Source organism: Hyperolius riggenbachi, chromosome 2 (assembly GCF_040937935.1).
Source record: "Hyperolius riggenbachi isolate aHypRig1 chromosome 2, aHypRig1.pri, whole genome shotgun sequence".
In the NCBI taxonomy this organism is placed as follows: Eukaryota; Metazoa; Chordata; class Amphibia; order Anura; family Hyperoliidae; genus Hyperolius; species Hyperolius riggenbachi.
The window spans coordinates 26,523,368-26,547,888 of NC_090647.1; the positions used below are offsets into that span (position 1 = coordinate 26,523,368).

Here is a 24,521-nt window from a genome sequence, read left to right on the forward strand (position 1 = left end):
GCTCCTCTGAGGACAGTCAGTGACATGACTATGTACTCTGTAATGTGCTGCAGAAGATGTCAGTGGTATATAAATACATAATAATAATACGGTAGGACATTAGACTAGGACTATGGTAGGATTAGATTGTGAGCTCCTCTGAGGACAGTCAGTGACATGACTATGTACTCTGTAATGTGCTGCAGAAGATGTCAGTGCTATATAAATACATAATAATAATATGGTAGGACATTAGACTATGACTATGGTAGGATTAGACTGTGAGCTCCCCTGAGGACAGTCAGTGACATGACTATGTACTCTGTAAAGTCCTGCAGAACATGGCAGTGCTATATAAATACGTAATATGGTAGAGAAATTAGGCTATGACAGTACATAATATTTTATATTTATACAAGATGCTTTCTTTATTTGCAGATTGCCTCTTTAGTTATTTCTTGGCTGGGGTATGCACTGAAATCCAAGTCTGGCATGTATGACATAAGAGTCTAGGTAAGCACAGCATTGTTTGTGATTCCAGTTCTGCAAGTCCAGGTTACAGTGAAAGGTTGTCAGTATTATTATCACAGGTTATACAAACACGTGTAGGTGTTACACAACAGGTTACACAACGTGTTATGGAGCGCATAGCGTGCCCAAAGGGGATTACCCAAAAAAGAGACATAGAATAATATTGCTTTACAGAAAAAAAGGCTTATTCATCATTGAACGACAAGAAAAGGCTTTTCACAAGCGGTTACAGGACTGGGATCTCTAGGAATGTGGCATTGTGTTTGTTCCCACAGTCTATATATCCAGTCTCTGATTACAGGTCAGCAGCATCACCTGTACATTTCTCCTGCAGGGTACATGTTCATGAAGTCTAGGGTTTTTTAATTGTGTTTTACTTTGCCGTAGGCAGGTACCCCCATGAGGCGGGGTGAAACTTTTGCCTCAGGCGGCACTTCTGGGGGGGCGGCACCCGCCCGTCCGTGGGTGTGAGGGGCCGCCCGAGCTGGAGGGGATAGCGGGCAGGAAGGGGGTATTGGGCCTAGCGGCGGGCCTCCCTCGCCTGGGTTCCCCATCCTCCGCTCCCCTCCAGCTTTAAAAAGTTGCGTGGCTGGCTGGCTGGCTGCAGCTGTAAGAGGCAACGGGCGGGGATCACTCACCACTTCCTCGTTCCAGCGTGCGCTCCACTGACGTCACATCCTGCGGCGTAGCAGGAAGTGACGTCAGTGGAGCGCAGGGTAGGCTGGAACGAGGAAGAGGTGAGTGATCCCCGCCCGTTGCCTCTTACAGCTGCAGCCAGCCAGCCAGCCACGCAACTTTTTAAAGCTGGAGGGAAGTGGAGGACGGGGGACCCAGGCGAGGGAGGGGGGGGTCCGACCCCCCTCCCCGCCGCTAGGCCCAATACCCCCTTCCTCAGGCGGCAAAAAGTCTAGGGCCGGGCCTGGCCGTAGGGTACTACTGTTGATGTTAAATTGCTCCTTCCAAGAAACTTTTTAAAGTATAATGAGGTAAAGTTTATATCATGCAGCCCATGTTTGCTCTAATTATAGAAAGTAAACCTTAAAGTGTTCTCGAGGCGATATGTGACATGATGAGATGAACATGTGTATGTACAGTACAAAACATAATAATAACCAGGCTGTTTTACTTGTTTTATTTTGCTGCCTGAAAGAGTTAATTTCTAGGCATACAAAAGAACGATATATCATTCGAAATATCTCTCCCGATTTTAAATGATCGCCTCAATTAGCTCTTCTATGTATAGAGCTAGATAAAATAGATCTACCCTCACAGATGCATATCTGTCACCGGATTATGGCAACACAATACATGATTACCACCTCCTGGAAATCTTCTGACCCAATTGAATTCCAATGTCTATTATCCTATTACAAGCGTAATATGATCCTGGAGACAAACCTGAGAGCAAATTACACGACTACCAAACCAATCAATACAGATAGTTCCATCAAGAGAATGGGTACACAACCAGAACATTCATAAAGACTCAAAAACTCCTTGAGTTAGAAGCAGATAGAACTAGGTTTTGTTATAGCGTTTTTCTGTGTTATTGGTTATACATGTTTTAAAGAGACTCTGAAGCGAGAATAAATCTCGCTTCAGAGCTCATAGTTAGCAGGGGCATGTGTGCCCCTGCTAAACCGCAGCTATCGCGCCGCTAAACGGGGGTCCCTTCACCCCCAAACCCCCCACTGCAACACTTGGTTGCAGACTTGGTCGCTCCTGGAGGCAGGGCTAACGGCTGCAGCCCTGCCCCAGTCACGTCTATAAGCGGCGCATCGCTACCTCTCCCCCGCCCCTCTCAGTGAAGGAAGACTGAGAGGGGCGGGGGAGAGGCGGAGATACGCGCTGACAGACGCGCGTGGGGCAGGGCTGCGGCGGTTAGCCCTGCCCCAACCAGGAAGCGCTCCCCCGCTGCACCGAGGGGATTGGGGGGTGAAGGGACCCCCGTTTAGCGGCGCGATAGCGGCGGTTTAGCAGGGGCACGCATGTCCCTGCTATCTATGAGGTCTGAAGCGTGATTTATTCTCGCTTCAGACTCTCTTTAATGAGACTATTTAGTGTACTAGACATCAGTCTATACAAACCGTCTTCACCTCTTGTATAGAGAATCGTATATTATATGACATACCTAAATTAAGAAGCAAATCTATACTGTATCAAGACAAATGTATCCTTATGACATCTACCTTGCAATCTAAGCTAGTGGATGGCAATCAGCCACTGCTCCAGTAGCACAAATCTACTGAGTGACTTTTTTCACCTCATCCAGCCGGATTAGGTTACTGGATGTAGGTGGACCTAGTTTACCAGTTGAGGATAAGAATATCTCCTAATGCTGAATATCCTTCACAATGTATGTCAATAATTTCACCTCTAAATGTACCATTTACTACAACTGTTGTCATTTTTTATTGGTGTGCAATAAAAATGTATTGTTGGAAGAAAAAAAAATTTCTAGGCATGGAAGTGACAGCTTCTGTCTTGCCGGTACCTTGTCAGGAATATAGTAAACATCACTGATAAGCAAATTACAGCCATAAAAGTTTTCCTGGCAGAATACAACTTCTGAGGGCAGGGAGAGATAGAATACATGAACTATTGACCTTTTTTTGTAACTCTGGGACACTTAATAGGCTGCCACTGATTAGAGAGTAAAACATTCAACCTACTTTGTAAATGTTTAAATTAAATAAAAAAAAAAAAGATCCTGGGATACTTAAAGTCATTTTTAGGAGTAGGGGGTTAAATATAATGGTATATCTCATCAGTTTATTTTCACCTCGGGTTCACTTTAATGTACTACTGTAGAAGTTTCATCACTCCTACCAAGAAACTTTCTCAGGTATCATGAGATAAAGGTTATATCATGCAGTCCAGATTTGGTCTAACTACAGGAAATAAACCCCAATGTGACATTTTTTGTGATTATTTCTTACCTTGATGTTATTGAGGGGACTCCAGCAGGCCCCGCTCCTCTTAGTTTGGGTGTCGCTCTTCGGACTGGTTGCCGTCATCTTTTCGTACAGATTTTAGATCCTGCATGAAATACAGAATTCTGGATAAATGTCTTATTCAGCAGGGACATATAAATAACGTATCCTGTATATAACTGAGGCTGGGCTGGGGATGACCTGACCAATTGCTTTAAAGTGGCGGGAAAAGAAAACTGGGCCACAAGGGAATCAGCTGATCAAACCGGCCAATCAGAATCCTTGTCTCATGTTAGATTGACCACACAGGACAAAAGAGCGGATACAGGTTATCAGGTGGCTGGAAAGCCACTCAGATCATTAAGTGTTTGTTTCAAAAGGAACCCAAGGTGAGAGGATTCGGAATATGGAGGCTGCTGCCTGCCATGCTTATTTCCTTTTAAACAATACTAGTTGCCTGGCATCCTGCTGATTTGTCATGCATCAGTAATTTCTGAATCCCAACTCTGAAACAAGCATGCAGGTAATCCAGTCAGACTTCAGTCGGAAACTTCTGATCTGCACGCTTGTTCAAGCTATGGCTAAAAGTATTAGAGGCAGAGAATTAGCATGACTGCCAGGCAACTGGTATTGTTTAAAAGGAAATAAGTATGACAGCTTCCACATGTCTCTCACCTGGGGTTCCCTTTACACTTTTGGCAGTGAGACAGATTTCGGCAAAGACTAAATATGAAGGGTATGGTTTTACCGGGCTACATATCATTTGCTTGACATTTGCATGCAATTTTCAATTTCAGATTGAATAAATTGGTGGCCTGATGATCAGGAGCAGGAAGTGACATAAGGTGGCAGGTAGCATCTTAGGTATAAATAAATACTTTGAAACACAATGATCCTCTTGTTGAACTTGATGAACATTGTTTTTTTTTTCAAGAAAAGTGATGTACCTGAATGAAGTGACAGTGTGGTCACGAAACATGCTTTAGGCAATACTTTACTGTGAATTCCACAGATGCAAGGCAGGTATGCACGCTACTTTATATGGATGCAATATGGAATAAGCATGCCCTGTATGTTATCATATGCATTGTAGTTTGCACTGTTTTCTTTACCATTCAGTGTTTTTAAGAAATGTGTTAAAGTTCATGTTTTTTTTTGTCCTTTAACAATATGCAGATTATGATGATAGGTGATGTCAAGAAATTTCCATTCATATTTTAAAGAATAGTTTTTTTTTGTTTCTTTGTTTGCTAACCTCCCTCCCTGGGGAGGTGAGTTACAAAGGCCTGCTGTAGGCAGGATCTGCATTCACCTCCCTGCAGCTTCCCCGAGTCAGGCTCGGGGTTACTACTCTAAACTGCAGATTTCTGACCCGAGCCTGACTCAGGGCTACCGCTAACCAGGTAAAAATTTTCATAGTTTTTTTTTTCAGCCTGGCAGATGACTAAAATATTCAGTGTAGAGATGTAGCGAACATCAAAAATTAGCAAATCTTCTCCATAGACTTTAGTGGCAGGCGAATGGCCGCCGACTTTAACAGTTAATAGCAAAGCCCCCATAGATGTTAGAAACACTCGGGTATGTGGATAGGGACAGGAACTACAGGAGGAAAAAAGACCTTATAGTTTTTAAGAAAATCGATTTTAAAGTTTCATAGGAAAAAAGTATACATTTAAATGCGGGAAAATGACAGATAATGTAGCAAACCTAACGGTATTGTAAATTTACATATATCCTTTCCTGATGGGGTTTCGTAGGTGGTCCGTACGCAGGGGGTCCGTACGCAGGGGGGTCCATACACAGGGGGTCCGTACGCAGGTGGTCCATACGCAGGGGGTCCGTATACGGGGGGTCCGTACACGGGGGGTCTGTACGCAGGGGGGTCCGTAAGCAGGGGGGTCTGTATGCAGAGGGTCCATACACACGTACTCGGGGGGTCTGTACGCAGCGGGGGTCCGTGCGCAAGGGGCCGTACGTGGGAGATTCGTATGCAGAGGGGGTCCGTATGTAGGGAGGGTCCGTACGCAGGGAGGGTCCGTATGCAGGGGGCGTCCGTACACAGGGGGCGTCCGTATGCGGGGGTCCATACACAGGGGGTCTGTACGCAGGGAGGGTCCGTACGCTGGGGGGTCCATACGCAGAGGGGGTATGTATGCAGGGGGATCCGTACGCAGAGGGGGTCCGTACACAGCGCGGGTCCGTACGCAGGGAGGTCCATATGCTGGGGGTCCGTACGCAGAGGGGTCTGTTACAGTCGGCGGCCACTCGCCTTCCATTAAAGTCTATGGGAAAAATGTAAACGTAATTAAAAAAAGAAAACAAACAAACAAACAAACAAACAAAAACAGGCCTTAGTTCACAGAATACTGCCCGCTGGCGAACTGTCTGGGCCATCTCTAATTCAGTGTTGCACGGAAATTGTTTTTTTCTACCTATATATATTTTTTTTGATCTGCTGAAAAAAATAAAGATTTATTTTCTGTCCATCCTCTGCACTATCTCTATAATGCTAGATACACACAATGAGATTTTCTGGAAGATTTACTAACAGATCGCTGCATACATATTTCATTCAATCGGCATGTAAGTCATCAACGATCCCTATTGTCCCAGATAGCAACGGAAATTTTCAAGTTTAGTTTTTAATGCAGTTCCAGTTCATAGATTCTTAGCGATCTTCTGCTGCCTGCTTACACCTTGTCAGCAAGTGTGAAGCCACGCCCCCTCCCGCTGGAGGCTGACTGCCATGACATGTCTATCCGTCAGCTGTAGGAATAATCTTACATTTTTGCCAAAGGTATTATCACATGGCAATGTACATTTCGAGTCACATTGTTTGCCAAAATATCCTAGAAATGTTGCAAGGTGATATTATTGTGGTACCGTATATACTCACATATAAGCCGACCTGCGTATAAGCCAAGATACCCACTTTCCCCTCAGAAACCAGGAAAAAGTGTTTGAATCATGTATAAGCCCCCTCCCCAGTAGCCATTTCTGCCCCCAGTACAAGTCATCCCCTACCCTCAAAGCCAGATATGCACCAAGAATAATACATCTGTGTCTCAAGATGCCACTAGATGGCGTCATAGATATAAGACAGTGATTGCTACACAGGAAGAATCCACAATCACTGCACTGCTGTCATGTTGCTTGTTTGATTTGCTCCACAAGCCACACAGGTACTCTTTAGCAGCACACTCTGCACACCATGTTGCAGGGGATTGAGGCACGGACAGGGGACAGCTGGCAAGAGCAGGGTCACTAGTGCACAATCCTTACGTTCCTCTGCCAGTAACAAAACCTTCTCCACCACCCGTTCTGCTCCTCTGACTCGCATATAAGCCGAGGGGATAACTTTTCAGCACATTTTTTTATGCCGAAAAATTAGGCTTACATGCAAGTTTACAAGATAACCACTTAATGGCTCCAGGACGTTTTTATAAGTGAAACCGTGCTGCTGCCGCTATGCGCGTGAGCGTGAAAATAGTGTGGGGGGGGGGGGGGGGACATAGAAAAAATACACCTTTATTTCCAAATAATATATTGTTTCCATACTTTGTACTAGGGGCATAATTAAAATGTTGTGATAACCGGAACAAATAGGGAGATTAAATGTGTGGGTTTTATGTACAGTAGCAGTGTTTGTATTAAAACTACAGGGGATGAAATTGGAGAAATAGTGTATTTTTTCATTTTTTTCCCTTGTTTTTCCCTTTAAAATGCATAGAAAAAGTAATTATTGAAAACAAATATCAACCCCAAAAAAGCCTAATTGGAGTTGAAAAAAACAACTGGTTGAACTGGTCGGGCCTGATTCACAAAGCCGTGCTAACAGTTAGCACGCTGGTGAAAAGCCCTTTATCATGCCTAAACTCAGTTTAGGCGTGATAAGTTTAGGTGTGATAAGTTTAGGTGTGATAAGTTTAGGAGTGATAAGTTTAGGCATGATAAGTTTCGGCATGATAAGTTTAAGCACCAACTGGGTTAGCACCGCAATGCACAGCTGATCAAAAGTTTTGCGCTAGCAAAGTCTGGTGCACTTTGCATAGAGTTTAATGGCGCTGCTTTGCGTGCGGGACTTTGCCCGCGATCTAAACGTATCTAAACTTAGCATGCCTAAACTTATCACACCTAAACTTATCACACCTAAACTGGCTTTTCACCAGCATAGTGCAATGGTTATCACGCCTAAAGGGCCTGATTCACCAAGCGGTGCAAAGTGTTAGCACCGTGGTGAAAAGGCCCTTATCACGCCTAAAGTCACTTTAGGCATGATAAGAAGAAACTCGCGCGAAGTTGCCGCGCGTACGCGCGTACACGCGTAAGTGCGCGCGCAACACCCGACGCTTCGCGCAAAGCTCCCATTAAGCCCTATGGGACTTTGCGCGCGCTCTCACGCGCGTACGCGCGAACGCGCTTACACGCGGTAACTTCGCGCGAAGAGCAGGAAAAATCGGTGATAACTCAGTGGTGAAAAGGTCATCACGCCTAAAGTCTTTTAGGCGTGATAACTGGGTTATCACCGCTTTGTGAATCGAGCATGTTGAACTCGATGGACGTATGTCTTTTTTCAACCAAAATAACTATGTAACTATGTAACTATGTAAGATATAGATCATTACATTGTGATTAGTAGTGATTAAGCTATTGGCAAATGAAAGGGATGAGCACTGAAAGGTGAAACTCGCTCTTGTCCGTTAGGGTAAAAACCCCTTTGGGGTGAAGTGGTTTACTAAGCTTGTAATTGTTTTGTATATGTGGTTTGTTGTAGATTCCTGGCATGATATTTAGCACAGTGTAATGTGCGATGTTCTGTAAGCATTCACAATGCCCAGTGTGTTATTCAACAAGTGCTTGTTTGATACAGTCGTTTCTGTACTCAGCAGTTTCTGGCTGTTCCTGTTACCCTTCGGAAAATGTAGAAGTAACTTACAGGAACTGAAGTGAAAATAACATAATAAATATATATTTTTATTTATTTACAATATTATTTAATAATTATGTAGTCAGTGTTAGTCCATTGTAAAATCTTTCCTCTCCCTGATTTACATTCTGAAATCTATCACATGTGGCGACATATTTTCTGCTGGCAGGTGCAGCTCTGAGGAATGTTTGTTTACTGAGAGTTCCAAAGCCAGTAAAAAATATACCTGGTCTCCCAGGAAGCTCAGGGGGAGAATTCTGCATAGCTTGTCAGCCTGGGCTACATACCAATATACAGCACTATATAGATATAGGAGGTGTTCTGATGCTGGGTTCGCCACTAGTGGTGCTGGTAATGGATCAATTATGATTAACCACTTCCGGATTTCTGGTACGTGTATATACGCCCCTGTAAAGTTCACCTGCATATCAGGAGCGTGTATATACCTACCGCTCTGTTTTGATTCAGTGTGGGCAACGAGGGGCCGTCTCGTCGGCCAGCTGTTGGGAAACGGGAACTCTGTTCCCAAAAGTCTATTTGTGCCCCCAGTAAAGGATGATCGCTGCCAAAGGCAGCAGCAGCGATCATCCATAAAAATAAATACAAAAAGTTTTTGTAGTGATCGCGGGCTCGATCGAGATTGCGCATGCGCGCGCAAGCCTGGCCACAACTCCGGCAAGCCGCTGGTGGACGGGAACTGTGTTCCCTAAAGCCAGTGAAGGGCCCCCCCCCCCAGAAAAGGATGATCACAGCCAAAGACAATGGCTGTGATCAATCAAAAATAATAAATAAGTACATTTATTGCACGCGATCGTGCACGAGCATGATCGTGCACGCACGCACGTATGGTCACCAGCGGGCTCTGATTGGTGAGAGGGAACTATGTTCCCTCCAGCCAATCAGAGTGCCCAAAATAGTGAATGATTGCTGCCAAAGCCAATGGCAGTGATCATTCATAAAAAGTTAAGAAACAGAAAAAATACACCTTTATTTCCAAATAATATACTGTCGCCATACATTGTACTAGGAACAAAATTCAAATGTTGGGATACCCAGGACAAATTAGCAAATAAAATGTGTGGGTTTTACCTATGGTAACATTGTTTAGTTTAAAACTATAATGGATGGAAATGGAGAAATAGTGTATTTTTTCATTTTGTTACTCTTTTTCCCTTTAAAATGCATAGAAAATGAAGTAATTTCTAAAAACAAATACTACCACCAAAAAGCCTAATTGGTGGCGAAAAAAAAAAAGATATAGATCATTTAGTTGTGATTAGCAGTGATAAAGTTATTGGGGAATGAATGGGAGAAGTGCTGATAGGTGACAAATGCTCTGGTTTTTAAGGGGAAAAACCTGTGGTAGGGAAGTGGTTAAGCAAAATGTTGCGTAATTTTACACAATTATGCATTGTGTAATTGCGATTACATTAGGTACAGCATACTATGTTTGCAAATCGTAATTACGCCTGTAATTAGGCAATTACATGTAATTTGCATTCAATGGGCTTGATTCACAAAAGAGTGCTGTTAGCACGGCCGTTTTCGCGCGAATTTTCGCATTGCGCGCGATCGTGAATTTTCGCACGAAACGATAACATTTTCGCGCGCAAACGCTAATTTTACCGCGAAATCGATAACGTTTTCGCGCGAAAATTCGCGTTTGCGTGCGAAAACGTTATCGTTTTGCGCAAAAAAACGCGATCGCGTGCAATGTGAAAATTCACGCGAAAATGGCCGTGCTAACAGTTAGCACTCTTGTGAATCGAGCCCAAGGGGCTCGATTTACAAAGCGGTGCTAACCCAGTTAGAGACTTTAGGCGTGATAACCATTGCACCATGCTGGTGAAAAGCCAGTTTAGGCGTGATAAGTTTAGATAAGTGTAGATAGCGTGCAAAGTCTTGCACGCAAAGCAGCGCCATTAAATTCTATGCAAAGTGCACCAGACTTTGCTAGCGCAAAACTTTTGATCAGCTGTGCACTGCGGTGTTAACGCAGTTGGTGCTTAAACTTATCATGCCTAAACTTATCACACCTAAACTTATCATGCCTAAACTTATCACACCTAAACTTATCACACCTAAACTTATCACACCTAAACTTATCATGCCTAAACTTATCATGCCTAAACTTATCACACCTAAACTTATCACACCTAAACTTATCATGCCTAAACTGAGTTTAGGCGTGATAAAGGGCTTTTCACCAGGGTGCTAACTGTTAGCACCGCTTTGTGAATCAGGCCCAATGTGTGAAAATATTGCATCTATTTGACAGTGTACTGCGCATGCGCGCCCATAAACTACATATTCAATGCGAAAAATATGTTCATAATAAATGCGTTTATCAGCCAGTATAGGGCACATGCGTGGCTAGCTATTATCTAAATATTCAATGCAAAAATTGGTTCATATGCGGAAAAACATTTGTGTCTGAAATTACGCGTACATTGCGCTAACATGTATAATTACGGTTAGCGATAACATTTACTGCAAATTTAGCATTACGAGTACGATGCGTAATTTCAAATTACGATGCGTAATTACACATAGGCATAATTTCTGCCACCACTAGCTCCCACTGTGAACACAGCCTAAAGGCAGCCATACACTGGTCGATTGCCACCAGATCAACCAACAGATAGATCCCTCTCTGATTGAATCTGATCAGATCTATTGGCTGCCTATACACTGCACACAGATTTTGAATCGATTTCAGTTTGAAATCTATACACAACCCGTGGAGCTGCCACCTGCTCGCCACCACCCGTGTGCTACCCTGGCCAGCAGCAATACATTACCTGTCCAGGCCAAATGGAGAAAGTGTCATCACAGACCGGGGACCTGCGCCGGCGGACACGTAATGTATTGCTGCCGCTATGCTGCGTCGGTTGTTGCCGAATTTATCGCCGCTAACGATGCACTCCCGACCTGCCCGCGATCGAGAAACATTTTCCGCCGGGACAGATTGACAGAATCGATCGGTCAACATTTGCGTTATCGATTTTACAGCAGATTTGATAACAGTGATCGAATCTGCTGTATATTGACGAGAAATTGGCGTAGTGTATAGGTAGCTTAAAGAGGAACTCCAGTGAAAATAATGTATTAAAAAAAGTGCCTCATTTTTTACCATAATTATGTATAAATGATTTAGTCAGTGTTTGCTCATTGTAAAATCTTTCCTCTCCCTGATTTACATTCTGACATTTATTACATGGTGACATTTTTACTGTGGGCAGGTTATGTAGCTGCTCCTAGCTGTTTTGGCCGTTAGAGACAGCTGTAAACAGCTAATTCCTGTCTGTAAAGTTGAAGAGAAATCGAGAGCCCAATATGGTGTAGTATGTCAAAATTGATTGGATAAATGAAACAGTGAGATGGTAATACTCACAAACACAGGTTACCACCTAGGTAACCACTCATTAGGCAGGTGAGGAGATTAGACCTGTCCTCACTCAGGATTAAGAAGTCGCTCTCTGTAGATAGGAAGAAAGGGGGTAGATCACCCCTCCACCTGGGGTGGACTCAAATATATTGGTAGGTGAACAGAGGTAGTGTTGGGCGAACACCTGGATGTTCGGGTTCACGAACGTTCGCCGAACATGGCCGCGATGTTTGGGTATTCGCGCCGAACTCCGAACATAATGGAAGTCAATGGGAACCCAAACTTTCGTGTTTTTTAAAGCCTCCTTACATGCTACATACCCCAAATTTACAGGGTATGTGCACCTTGGGAGTGGGTACAAGAGGAAAAATTTTTTAGCAAAAAGAGCTTATAGTTTTTGAGAAAATCGATTTTAAAGTTTCAAAGGGAAAACTGTCTTTTAAATGCGGGAAATGTCTGTTTTCTTTGCACAGGTAACATGCTTTTTGTCGGCATGCAGTCATAAATGTAATACAGATGAGAGGTTCCAGGAAAAGGGACCGGTAACGCTAACCCAGCAGCAGCACACGTATGGAACAGGAGGAGGCGCAGGAGGAGAAGGCCACGCTTTGAGACACAACAACCCAGGCCTTGCATGCGGACAAGAAGCGTGCGGATAGCAATTTGCTTTTTGTCGGCATGCAGTCATAAATGTAATACAGATGAGAGGTTCCAGGAAAAGGGACCGGTAACGCTAACCCAGCAGCAGCACACGTGATGGAACAGGAGGAGGGCGGCACAGGAGGAGAAGGCCACGCTTTGAGACACAACAACCCAGGCCTTGCATGAGGAGAAGAAGCGTGCGGATAGCTATTTGCTTTTTGTCGGCATGCAGTCATAAATGTAATACAGATGAGAGGTTCCAGGAAAAGGGACCGGTAACGCTAACCCAGCAGCAGCACACGTGATGGAACAGGAGGAGGGCGGCGCAAGAGGAGAAGGCCACGCTTTGAGACACAACAACCCAGGCCTTGCATGCGGACAAGAAGCGTGCGGATAGCAATTTGCTTTTTGTCGGCATGCAGTCATAAATGTAATACAGATGAGAGGTTCCAGGAAAAGGGACCGGTAACGCTAACCCAGCAGCAGCACACGTGATGGAAAAGGAGGAGGGCGGCGCAGGAGGAGAAGGCCACGCTTTGAGACACAACAACCCAGGCCTTGCATGAGGACAAGAAGCGTGCGGATAGCAATTTGCTTTTTGTCGGCATGCAGTCATAAATGTAATACAGGTGAGATGTTCCAGGAAAAGGGACCGGTAACGCTAACCCAGCAGCAGCACACGTGATGGAACAGGAGGAGGGCGGCGCAGGAGGAGAAGGCCACGCTTTGAGACACAACAACCCAGGCCTTGCATGCGGACAAGAAGCGTGCGGATAGCAATTTGCTTTTTGTCCGCATGCAGTCATAAATGTAATACAGATGAGAGGTTCCAGGAAAAGGGACCGGAAACGCTAACCCAGCAGCAGCACACGTGATGGAACAGGAGGAGGGCGGCGCAGGAGGAGAAGGCCACGCTTTGAGACACAACAACCCAGGCCTTGCATGCGGAAAAGAAGCGTGCGGATAGCAATTTGCTTTTTGTCGGCATGCAGTCATAAATGTAATACAGATGAGAGGTTCCAGGAAAAGGGACCGGTAACGCTAACCCAGCAGCAGCACACGTGATGGAACAGGAGGAGGGCGGCGCAGGAGGAGAAGGCCACGCTTTGAGACACAACAACCCAGGCCTTGCATGCGGACAAGAAGCGTGCGGATAGCAATTTGCTTTTTGTCGCCATGCAGTCATAAATGTAATACAGATGAGAGGTTCAATAAACAGGGACCGGAAACGCTAACCCATCACAGATGTTTATTGTTCATGTTACTTGGTTGGGGTCCGGGAGTGTTGCGTAGTCGTTTCCAATCCAGGATTGATTCATTTTAATTTGAGTCAGACGGTCTGCATTTTCTGTGGAGAGGCGGATACGCCGATCTGTGACGATGCCTCCGGCAGCACTGAAACAGCGTTCCGACATAACGCTAGCTGCCGGGCAAGCCAGCACCTCTATTGCGTACATTGCCAGTTCGTGCCAGGTGTCTAGCTTCGATACCCAATAGTTGAAGGGTGCAGGTGGATTGTTCAACACAGCTACGCCATCTGACATGTAGTCCTTGACTATCTTCTCCAGGCGATCGGTGTTGGAGGTGGATCTGCACGCTTGCTGTTCTGTGGGCTGCTGCATGGGTGTCAGAAAATTTTCCCACTCCAAGGACACTGCCGATCAGGGGCGTAACTAGAAATCACTGGGCCCCCCTGCGAATATTTGGATGCCCCCCCCATAGGTGCCAAATAATCGTAATGGGGCAGCGTTTCACTGTAAATTAATTGTAAAGTGGGCAGCATTTTACCAGACAATCGTAATGTGGGCCAGAAAATCGTAATGTGGGCAGAGTTCACCAGAAAATCGTAATGTGGGCCTTTAGAAAATCATAATGTGGGCAGAGTTCACCAGAAAATCATAATGTGGGCAGAGTTCACCAGAAAATCATAATGTGGGCAGAATTCACCAGAAAATCGTAACGTGAGCAGCAGTCACCAGAAAAAATTGTAACGTGGACAGCATTCACCAGACAATCGTAATGTGGGCAGCGTTCACCAGAATATCGTAATGTGGGACAGAAAATCGTAATGTGGGCAGAGTTCACCAGAAAATCGCAATGTGGGCAGCAGTCACCAGAAAATCGCAATGTGGGCATCAGTCACCAGAAAATCCTAATGTGGGCAGCAGTCACCAGAAAATCGCAATGTGGGCAGCAGTCACCAGAAAATCCTAATGTGGGCAGCATACACCAGAAAATCGTAATGTGGGCAGCAGACACCAGAAAATCGCAATGTGGGCAGCAGACACCAGAAAATCGCAATGTGGGCAGCAGACACCTGAAGATCGTAATGTGGGCAGCAGACACCAGAAAATCGTAATGTGGGCAGCAGACACCTGAAAATCGTAATGTGGGCAGCAGACACCTGAAAATCGTAATGTGGGCAGCAGGCACCTGAAAATCGTAATGTGGGCAGCAGACACCTGAAAATCGCAATGTGGGCAGCAGACACCTGAAAATCGTAATGTGGGCAGCAGACACCTGAAAATCGTAATGTGGGCAGCAGACACCTGAAAATCGCAATGTGGGCAGCAGTGACCAGAAAATCGCAATGTGGGCAGCAGTGACCAGAAAATCGCAATGTGGGCAGCAGTGACCAGAAAATCGTAATGTGGGCAGCAGACACCTGAAAATCGTAATGTGGGCAGCAGGCACCTGAAAATCGTAATGTGGGCAGCAGACACCTGAAAATCGTAATGTGGGCAGCAGACACCTGAAAATCGTAATGTGGGCAGCAGACACCTGAAAATCGTAATGTGGGCAGCAGACACCTGAAAATCCCCCTCCAGCTAGTCAATGTGTGTGGGCAGCGGGCAGCAGCGGGATACATACCTTCTTCCTTGCGTTCCATCGCCGCCTTCTCGCTCTAGCGGCTGACGTCACTTCCGCTTCCGGAAGTGACGTCAGCCGCTAGAGCGAGAAGGCGGCGATGGAACGCAAGGAAGAAGGTATGTATCCCGCCGCCGCTGCCCGCTGCCCACACACATTGACTAGCTGGAGGGGAGCGCAGAGGGGAGAGCCCCGAGGTGAGGGAGAGGGGGGAACTTCCCCTCTCCCCGCCGACTGTGGGCAAGGCTTTCCCCTCATGCTGCCACCCCTCCAGCCCCCAAAAAACGGCCCCGAGCGGGCCCCAGGGGGGAGCCCGGCCCCCCCGCGGGCGCAGGCGCTGCAGGGCCTATTGCTACGCCCCTGCTGCCGATACCATTCCCTTTTGGGCACTAGCTGCGGCTTGTGTTGTTTGCTGCCCTCCTGGTCGTCCTGGGTTTGCGGAAGTCAGTCTGTCGGCGTACAACTGGCTAGAGGAGGGGGAGGATGTCAATCTCCTCTCTAAAGTCTCCACAAGGGCCTGCTGGTATTCTTCCATTTTGACCTGTCTGACTCTTTCTTCAAGCAGTTTTGGAACATTGTGTTTGTACCGGTATAAACCCAGTAATTGGTGTTGTCCAGAATGCGCACAATGCGTGGGTCGCGTTCAATGCAGTCTAGCATGAATTGAGCCATGTGTGCCAGAGTCCTGCCAGAATCCTCATCATCCTCTTGTGAGCATTGTGATAGTTGTTGTGATGCATCATAGTCGTCACCTTCTTCCTGGCCTGCTTCTGCTGACCATTCGCGCTGAATTGTGGAAGTCCAACGTGCACCGCTCTGGCCCTCGTCAGTGGTGGCATGAAATTCCTGCTCCAACTCCAGCTGTTCCTCCTCCTCTTCTTCGTCATAGCTGCTGGGGCAGCGTTTCCTAAAGCAGATGGCCTGATGTTGGTATCATCACGCTGATCGTTTTCTCCTTCAGATTCCCCCAGTTGCGTCATGACAGCTGTTTCCTTGATTTTCAACATTGACTTCTTCAGTAAACACAGCAGTGGTATGGTAATGCTGACTGAAGAGTTGTCACTGCTCACAAGCAACGTGGATTGCTCAAAATTTTGGAGGACTTGGCAGAGGTCCAACATGTTGGCCCAATCGGATCCACAGAAGCTTGGCAGCTGTCCGGATGCGCCTCGGTACTGCGCCTTCATGTACTGGACCACTGCACTCTTCTGCTCGCAAAAGCGGGCTAGCATGTGCAGCGTAGAATTCCATTGCATAGGGACATCACACAGAAAGGGATGGTGGGGGAGATTGAAGCGCTCCTGCATCTTGGCGAGTGCCCCCGAAGTAGTACTGGAATTTCTGCAATGTTTGGCCACTCGTCGCACCCTCAACAGAAGATCGGCCACGCCTGGGTATGTCCTCAGGAACCGCTGAACTACTAGGTTCATCACGTGCGCCAGGCAAGGGATGTGTGTCAGCTTAGCCAACCTTAAAGCGCAAATGAGATTACTCCCATTATCACACACAACCATGCCCGGTTTCAGGTCCAGCGGTGCCAGCCACAAATCCGTCTGTTCCTTTATTCCCCTCCAAATTTCCTCCCCTGTGTGCTGCTTATCCCCAAGGCAGATCAGCTTCAGCAACGCTTGCTGACGCATGCCAACAGCTGTGCTGCACTGCTTCCACGATCCTACTGCTGCTGGGTTAGCATTTCCAGATGAGGTACAGCTTTGAGATGCGTTGGAGGAGAAGGAGTCAGAGAGGTAGGTGCTGCTGTTGTTATCCAGTGGGAGGGACGGCGGTGCAGCTGTTTGCGGCATGGGCAACACCCGCGCTGTAGCAGGTGAGGAATCGCTGCCAGGCTCCACAAGGTTCACCCAGTGCGCGGTAAGGGAGATGTATCGACCCTGGCCGAACTCACTCGTCCAGGTGTCAGTGGTGAGGTGAACCTTGCAGGCAACGGCATTCTTCAAGCTTCGGGTTATTTTGCTGACCACGTGCTCATGTAACTCAGGCACTGCAGAGCGCGCAAAGTGGTAGCGGCTGGGAACCACGTAACGTGGGATGGCCACTGACATCATGCCCTTGAAGCTGTTTGTCTCCACTACTCGATATGGCAGCATTTCGCAGGCCAGAAGCTTGGCTATGCTGGCTGTTAGTGCCACGGCCCGGGGGTCATTTGCTGGCAATTTCCTCTTGCGCTCAAACATCTCCGAGTCAGACAACTGAACCGTAGGGCTGCACACTGAAGGGCTGTTGGTTGTTGTGTTTGATGAAGACTGGGAGACCTCAAGAGCACTATTCCGGAAAGTGACAGTGTCAGCGTCGTCTGATGTTTGTGAATGTTGTTGTGAACCACGCAATGGCTGGGCTACTGCTGCTGCTGAGGAGGGTCTGGTGGTGAGTCTGGTGACCCCAAGGGAGGCAGTGTTGCTGGTACCCTGTCCTGCCGTGTTTGCCCACAGAGTGGGATGTTTGGATACCATGTGGCGGGTCATGCTGGTGGTGGAGAGGTTGTTAATACTTTTCCCCCTGCTCAGGCGGGTCTTGCACACCTTGCAAATCACCATGGTACCATCCTCACTGCAGTCTTCAAAGAAAGGCCAGACTTTGGAGCACCTGCCTTGCTGGCGATTTCTGTTTGCGCCTCTTTTGCATCTCACTTGAACTTCCACGCTTGTGGTGCCTTAAATTTCGCGCCGCCTACCTTGTGGCACAAGGCGAACTCGTGCAGCAGTGGGTTCTTCAACAGACTCATCTGTGCTGCTGCTACGACGGCGATGTTCTCCTTCACATACAAAATCTGGGTCTCTGTCAACATTGTCCATACCCTCCTCCTCTTCCATCTCCTCAAACTCATCATATGTGATTGTGGGCCGCCGCCGTGGAGTAGAGCTCCCCAGAACAACCTCTGCGCAGCTCACTCCAACATCGTCTTCCAGATCTTCTCGGCTGACCTCCTGCAATTGAAACCCCTCCTGCCCAACTTGCTCTGGGATTTGGGTTTCAAAGTCCTCGGACTCGCCTTGCATTTCAGTGCGCGGTGCATTTCCCACAGTAAATGGTTGTGAATCCGGGCACAAAATTTCTGGCTGTTCCATTGACATTTGAAAGGTGGAAGTTTGTTGGGCTGGGAATAGCTCCTGCGAATACCCCATTGTGTCCTGAGGAAATTCTTCGGACTGGTTATTTGGCAGTTGTGTGCATGGTGTCGCTGCCGGTTGTGTCAGCTTTGTGCCCACTGGCTCCTTGTAACTGGCTGAGGACTCGGACCTCGTGCGTGATGTGCTGGTGCTGCTTAACCCACTGCTGGATGCTTGAGAGGTCATCCAATTAATTATCTGGTCCTGTTCTTTTGGATTTGTGAGGGTTGATTTCCTGGGCAACATGGGCGGTATTAAGTGGGTTTTCTTAAGTGCTCCACTGTGGCCTGTACGTGAACCGTCAGGGGAAACACCTCTTCCCTTGCCCCTCCCTCTTTCACAGGATTTCTTCTTCATTTCACTTATCCTTAAAGTACACTCTGACTGGCAGCAGTACAGTGGCAGTACAGAAATGCTATACAGTGGCGGGTGAGCGATGTACTACTGTTCCCAGCAGCGACACAGAGCACAATGCTATACAGTGGTGGGTGAGTGGTGTACTACTGTTCCCAGCAGTGATACAGAGCACAATGCTATACAGTGGTGGGTGAGCGGTGTACTACTGTTTCCAGCAGAGACACAGAGTGGCAGTAAACACAATGCTATATAGTGTGGGTGAGCGGTGTACTACTGTTCCCAGCAGCGACACGACTGGGGTGACCCTGGCTAGCCTGGCTGGAGAGAGAACTACCCTGCCTGCCTACCCAAAGCTAAACCCACAGACAAATGGCGGAGAAATGACGTGGATCAAGTATTTATTTACCCGAACCACGTGACTCGTTCGGCCAATCAGAGCGCGTTCGGGTCCGAACCACGTGACACGTTCTGCCAATCACAGCGCTAGCCAAACGTTCGGGGAACGTTCGGCCATGCGCTCTTAGTTCGGCCATATGGCCGAACACCATCAGGTGTTCGGCCGAACTCGAACATCACCCGAACAGGGTGATGTTCTGCAGAACCCGAACAGTGGCGAACACTGTTCGCCCAACACTAAACAGAGGCGCCAGAAGGATAAAAGTACATAAAGTTTTTAAAAAATTGCTGGGAGGAAGTGGTGGACTCGCCTCCGTTAAAGCAGACACCAAGGACTGTAAATATATAGATATACACATTTATTGAAAATACCCCAAAGATGCAACGCGTTTCGCGGGCACAGCCCACTTCTTCAGGCAATAAGCAGGGGATAAACAACAGCAATTCAGTTATAGCAAGCAGGGCACCTCTGTGTATATCTATATATTTACAGTCCTTGGTGTCTGCTTTAACGGAGGCGAGTCCACCATTTCCTTCCAGCAATTTTTAAAAAAATTTATGTACTTTTATCCTTCTGGCGCCTCTGTTCGCCTACCAATATAATTCCTGTCTGTGAACATTGTTACATTGTGGCAGTTTGCCCAGAGTACCGCGGTACTCAGAGCTTCTTGTGGGAGGGGTTTCAGCACAAAATCAGTCACACAGCGCCCCCTGATGGTCTGTTTGTGAAAATCATTATATTTCTCATGTAAAAGGGGGTATCAGCTACTGATTGGGATAAAGTTCAATTCTAGGTTGGAGTTTCTCTTTAAGAGTCATAAATGGCGGCCTGGGGTCAGTGGGATAAAGCATGGCACTGTGTACCAACACAACAGCTAATCATTTTCTAAGAGTAAATAAGTACAGGTTCTCTCTTATTGACTGTACTTCAGGTCTTTTTGTAGTAATAATATCAAAGTTCAAAGCCAGCACCCTGCAATTACATAGCACACAAGAGAGGATGGCGGGGATTTTCAGACATCGTCTTATTAACCACCTTAGCGGTATGGACGAGCTCAGCTCGTCCATTACCGCCAGAGGGTGCCGCTCAGGCCCTGCTGGGCCGATTCTTACCAAATAAAAAGCAGCCGGCACTTTGCCAGCCGCGTGTGCTGCCTGATCGCCGCCGCTCTGCGGCGATCCGCCGCGAGCAGCGGCGAAAGAGGGTCCCCCCAGCCGCCTGAGCCCTGCGCAGCCGGAACAAATAGTTCCGCTCAGCGCTAAGGGCTGGATCGGAGGCGGCAGACGTCAGGACGTCGGCTGACGTCCATGACGTCACTCCGCTCGTCGCCATGGCGACGAAGTAAGCATAACACGGAAGGCCGCTCATTGCGGCCTTCCGTGTTACTTTTGGCCGCCGAGGCGATCAGAAGAACGCCTCCGGAGCGCCATCTAGTGGGCTTTCATGCAGCCAACTTTCAGTTGGCTGCATGAAATAGTTTTTTTTTAATTGAAAAAAAACCCTCCCGCAGCCGCCCTGGCGATCTTAATAGAACGCCAGGGTGGTTAAAGGCAGCGCTGGCCCTATCAACGCATTGACTCAGAATATTGGTTCACAATGGTCAATGTGAACTATGAGAATTGTCTGTGATATGCCATCTGCACCCCCACATTATACAAATGTGCACTCTATATAGGAGGACTACAGCCAAAAAAACAGCATCAGCTGCTGCTAAACCACCTCAGGGCCAGTGCACACCAAAAACCACTAGCGTATCCGCAAATGCTAGCGGTTTTTGAAGCGGTTTCTCAGAGAGATTCTAGGCATGTTTGGAGCGATTTTCTAAACATGCCTAGTGGTTTTTGGAACGTTTTTATGTAGCATATTTTTTTTATAAATGTGTTATACTAGAGGTGTAACTGAACAGCTACTGTAATAAAAACGCTTGGAAAACCGCTGTGATCTAGTGCTTTTCAGAACGATTTTCCACTTTCCTATACTTAATGGGAACCTAAATTGAAAAGGATGTAGGTTTTTCTCCTTTTAAAATAATACCAGTTGCCTGGCTCTCCTGCTGATCCTGTATCGCTAATACTTTCAGCCACAGCCCCTCAACAAGCATGCAGATCAGGTGCTCTGACTGAAGTCAGACTGCAGTAGCTGCATGCTTTCCGCTTTCAGGTGTGTGATTCAGCCACTACTGCAGCCAAAGAGATCAGCAGGACTACCAGGCAACTGGTATGCTTTAAAAGGAAACATCCATATCCCTCTCAGTTTAGGTTCCCTTTAACATTGAGGCAGAAACCCCTCAGAAATCAGCAAAAATGCTTCAGGACCTAAGTTTGCGTTTGGGGAAAAAAACGAATCTCTCTGGTGTGCTCCATCCCATTGAAATACATTAGCCAAGCGGATTTCAACCCGCCAGCATTTTTAAAAATGCTCAGAACCGCTCTTGGTGTGCACCACTCCTAACATCCATACGGATAGCTTTTTTAGAGACACAATAAAGCAATTTTGAGGGAAGAATTGTTTGGCTATTTGTTTTTCCTTCGGTGTCTGCAGAGCCTTCAGGCAGGGACGGGCCGAGGCAGAGGCGAGAGAGCAGGGCAGTTTCTAGGCTAAAATACACCCAGGGCGAGGGTTAAAATTGTGCCCCCCCCCAGGTCTAGTTGCACTCAGTATAGGTAGCCAGCTATAGGTCCCCCCAGTATAGGTAGCCAGCTATATGTCCCCCCAGTATAGGTAGCTAGGCATAGTATAGGTAGCCAGGCATAGGTGCCCCAGTATAGGTTAGCCAGGTAGGTGCCTCCAGTATAGGTAGCCGGTATAGTTGCCCCCGGTATAGGTTAGATAGGTAGGTGCCCCTAATATAGGGAGTCAGAATAGTTGCCCCCATCCTAGGTTAGATAGGTAGGTGCCCCCAGTATAGGTTAGTTAGGTAGGTGCCTCCAATATAGGTAGCCAGTATAGTTGCCACCAGTATAAGCTAGGTAGGTAGGTGCCCCCAATACAGGTTAGATAGGTAGGGGCCCTCCAGTATAGGTTAGATTAGGTAGGTGCCCCCCAGTGTGGTTAGATTAGGTACGTGCCCCCCAGTGTGGTTAGATTAGGTACGTGCCCCCCAGTATAGGTTAGATTAGGTAGGTGCCCCCCAGTGTAGGTTAGATTAGGTAGGTGCCCCCAGTGTGGTTAGATTAGGTAGGTGCCCCCCAGTATAGGTTAGATTAGGTAGGTGCCCCCAGTATAGGTTAGATTAGGTAGGTGCCCCCAGTATAGGTTAGATAGGAAGCTGCCCCCCATAATGGAGGGGGGAGCCGCAGCCGCGGGGAGGGCAGCCCGACCTCTCCCTCCCTTCCTCTCCGGGCGCCCTCCGTGCTCCCCCCCTCCGAGTCTGACTGTCACTGCACAGGAAGCGCTGTATACAGAGCGCATTAGCGCAACTCACCTCCCTCCCTGGTTCCAATCGCCGCCGGTCTCCTCTTCTTTCTTCTCCTCATAGCCGCTGACACGCTGCTTCCGGGTAAACAGGAAGCAGCGTGTGTATGAGCGGCTATGAAGAGAAGAGGAGACTGGCGGCGATTGGAACCAGGGAGGGAGGTGAGTTGCGCTAATGCGCTCTGTATACAGCGCTTCCTGTGCAGTCAGACTCGGAGGGGGGAGCACGGAGGGCGCCCGGAGAGGAAGGGAGGGAGAGGTTGGGCTGCCCTCCCCGCGGCTGCGGCTCCCCCCTCCGTTACTGCGCCCACAGTCCTTCGGCACCCAGGGCGCCAGCACGGGCCACACGGCTCTAGAAACGGGCCTGCGAGAGAGGCTCCAGCCTCAGGGCACAGTGTAGGAGGGGGAGCACAACTCACTCAGCTGATTCCCCCATTGTGTTTGAGGCAGAGAGAAATAAGAAAAGGGATACATGGCAGTGACTACAAGCCAGATAACTAGATATTAAGGTGTTGGGGAGGTTGTGGGCCCTGTGGCCCTCTTAGTCTAATAGCAATCAGTGTGTGATGGCTCGGGTGGGAGGGATGGAGGGGCACACTTTGGTGTCTCAGCCTTGGGTGCTGGAGGACCTTGTCCCGGCTCTGGCTTCACGTCTTTGGTGCTGATCTTTCAGAGGATCAAATTCCATCAAATGTTATCCCCTACCTCCATCTCTCATGCTGTTTATACTTCCAACACTAAACAACTCTTCTGCACATGTTATCACTAAAAGTACTTTAACCCTTCCTCGCCTCACATCAGTCTTCCTCCCACCGATTTATTTCCAAAGTGGTGCAGCTGCAAGTTCCGTCTCCATCTCCAGCTCACAACTCTTCCTCTTTAGGGGTAAGATAAGGGACGGAGTGGGGACAGTTACTTTTTTTGAGGCAAACCCCCTGTCCTTCTTTCTTCTTCTAATGTCGCTCATTTTCGGCCTGTACAGATCTGTATGCATAAATATTACAATTTGTATGCTCATTCTCTAAATTAGGCCCCTTTCACATTGCCGATCTTCTGGACAGTGAGTGCCGCCCAGGTGCAATGTGTTACAACCGAATGGCAGCGTTTCTAAACCACACGTGTCAGTGGCTGACCACTAGTGTGGTCACTATGCAGCTGAAAACTGTCACACCTAACTGGATGGAAATGTGGTAGATGTGTCTCTAGAGACATGGTACCCTCTTTTCCTGAAATTAAGACATCCCCTGAAAATAAGGCCTAGCAAGAATTTTCGAGCATGCTCGAATATAAGCCCTACCCCGAAAGTAAGCCCTAGCGGCAATAAGGGGAAAAAGCATGGCAACTTGTGTTCTCTAGGGGAGGACTAAGGCTCAGTCATTGGGCCAATCAGTGCCTTTGCTGCAACTCAGCGTGTGCAGTGACTGGCCCTATAACAGAGCCATGGCCCCGCCTACAAGATCATCAGCTCCAATAGAAACACAAGTTGCCATACATCTTCCCCATAGGCTGAAGATTGGGGACACAGCAGCATGGAGCTGGGAGGAAGAAGAGGATTAGGGGGACATTGCAGGACACAGGCGGGGAACAGTGCGACATGGAGCTAGGGGTTAGAGGAGGATGCAGGGGGACATCGGGGGACACCAGAGGACATATAGAGTTACATGGGACACAGGAGTTTAGGAGATGTGTCTGGAGATGCGGTGGAGATATATCTGGAGGTATGGTGAGAATGTGTCTTTTGCCCATATATGTTTGTGCTAAAATACTTGCATCTTTCTCGTTGCAGAGAGTTGGGAGGTTTGCATCTGCAGCAGCCACACTGTGCAGGCATGCTTACTCACCTGGTTCAAGAGAGCATGTTTATGTTGTGACTGTGTTTCCTCTGAACAGCTGTAGAAGTCAAACCTTGTGATTGATCAACAAATGACGCAATGTACAACCTACATGCTCCAGTCAATAC

At 47.5% G+C, this 24,521-nt stretch overlaps 1 protein-coding gene and 1 long non-coding RNA gene across 4 annotated transcripts in view; one reads left to right on the forward strand and one right to left on the reverse strand.

The window, feature by feature from the left end:
* SLCO2B1 (solute carrier organic anion transporter family member 2B1) overlaps positions 1-24,521 on the reverse strand; it is a 191,017-nt gene that overhangs the window by 136,354 nt on the left and 30,142 nt on the right. For all 3 annotated transcript variants that reach the window (XM_068266579.1, XM_068266580.1, XM_068266581.1), the window contains exon 2: positions 3,450-3,549. In XM_068266579.1, the coding sequence (XP_068122680.1) occupies positions 3,450-3,527 (78 nt within the window). In that variant the 5' untranslated portion in view covers positions 3,528-3,549. The remainder of the gene's footprint in view (positions 1-3,449; positions 3,550-24,521) is intronic.
* On the forward strand, positions 417-24,447 carry LOC137545398 (uncharacterized). Its single transcript, XR_011026026.1, has 4 exons — positions 417-492; positions 4,241-4,295; positions 4,378-4,466; positions 24,348-24,447. It is a non-coding gene; the product is annotated as an uncharacterized lncRNA (long non-coding RNA).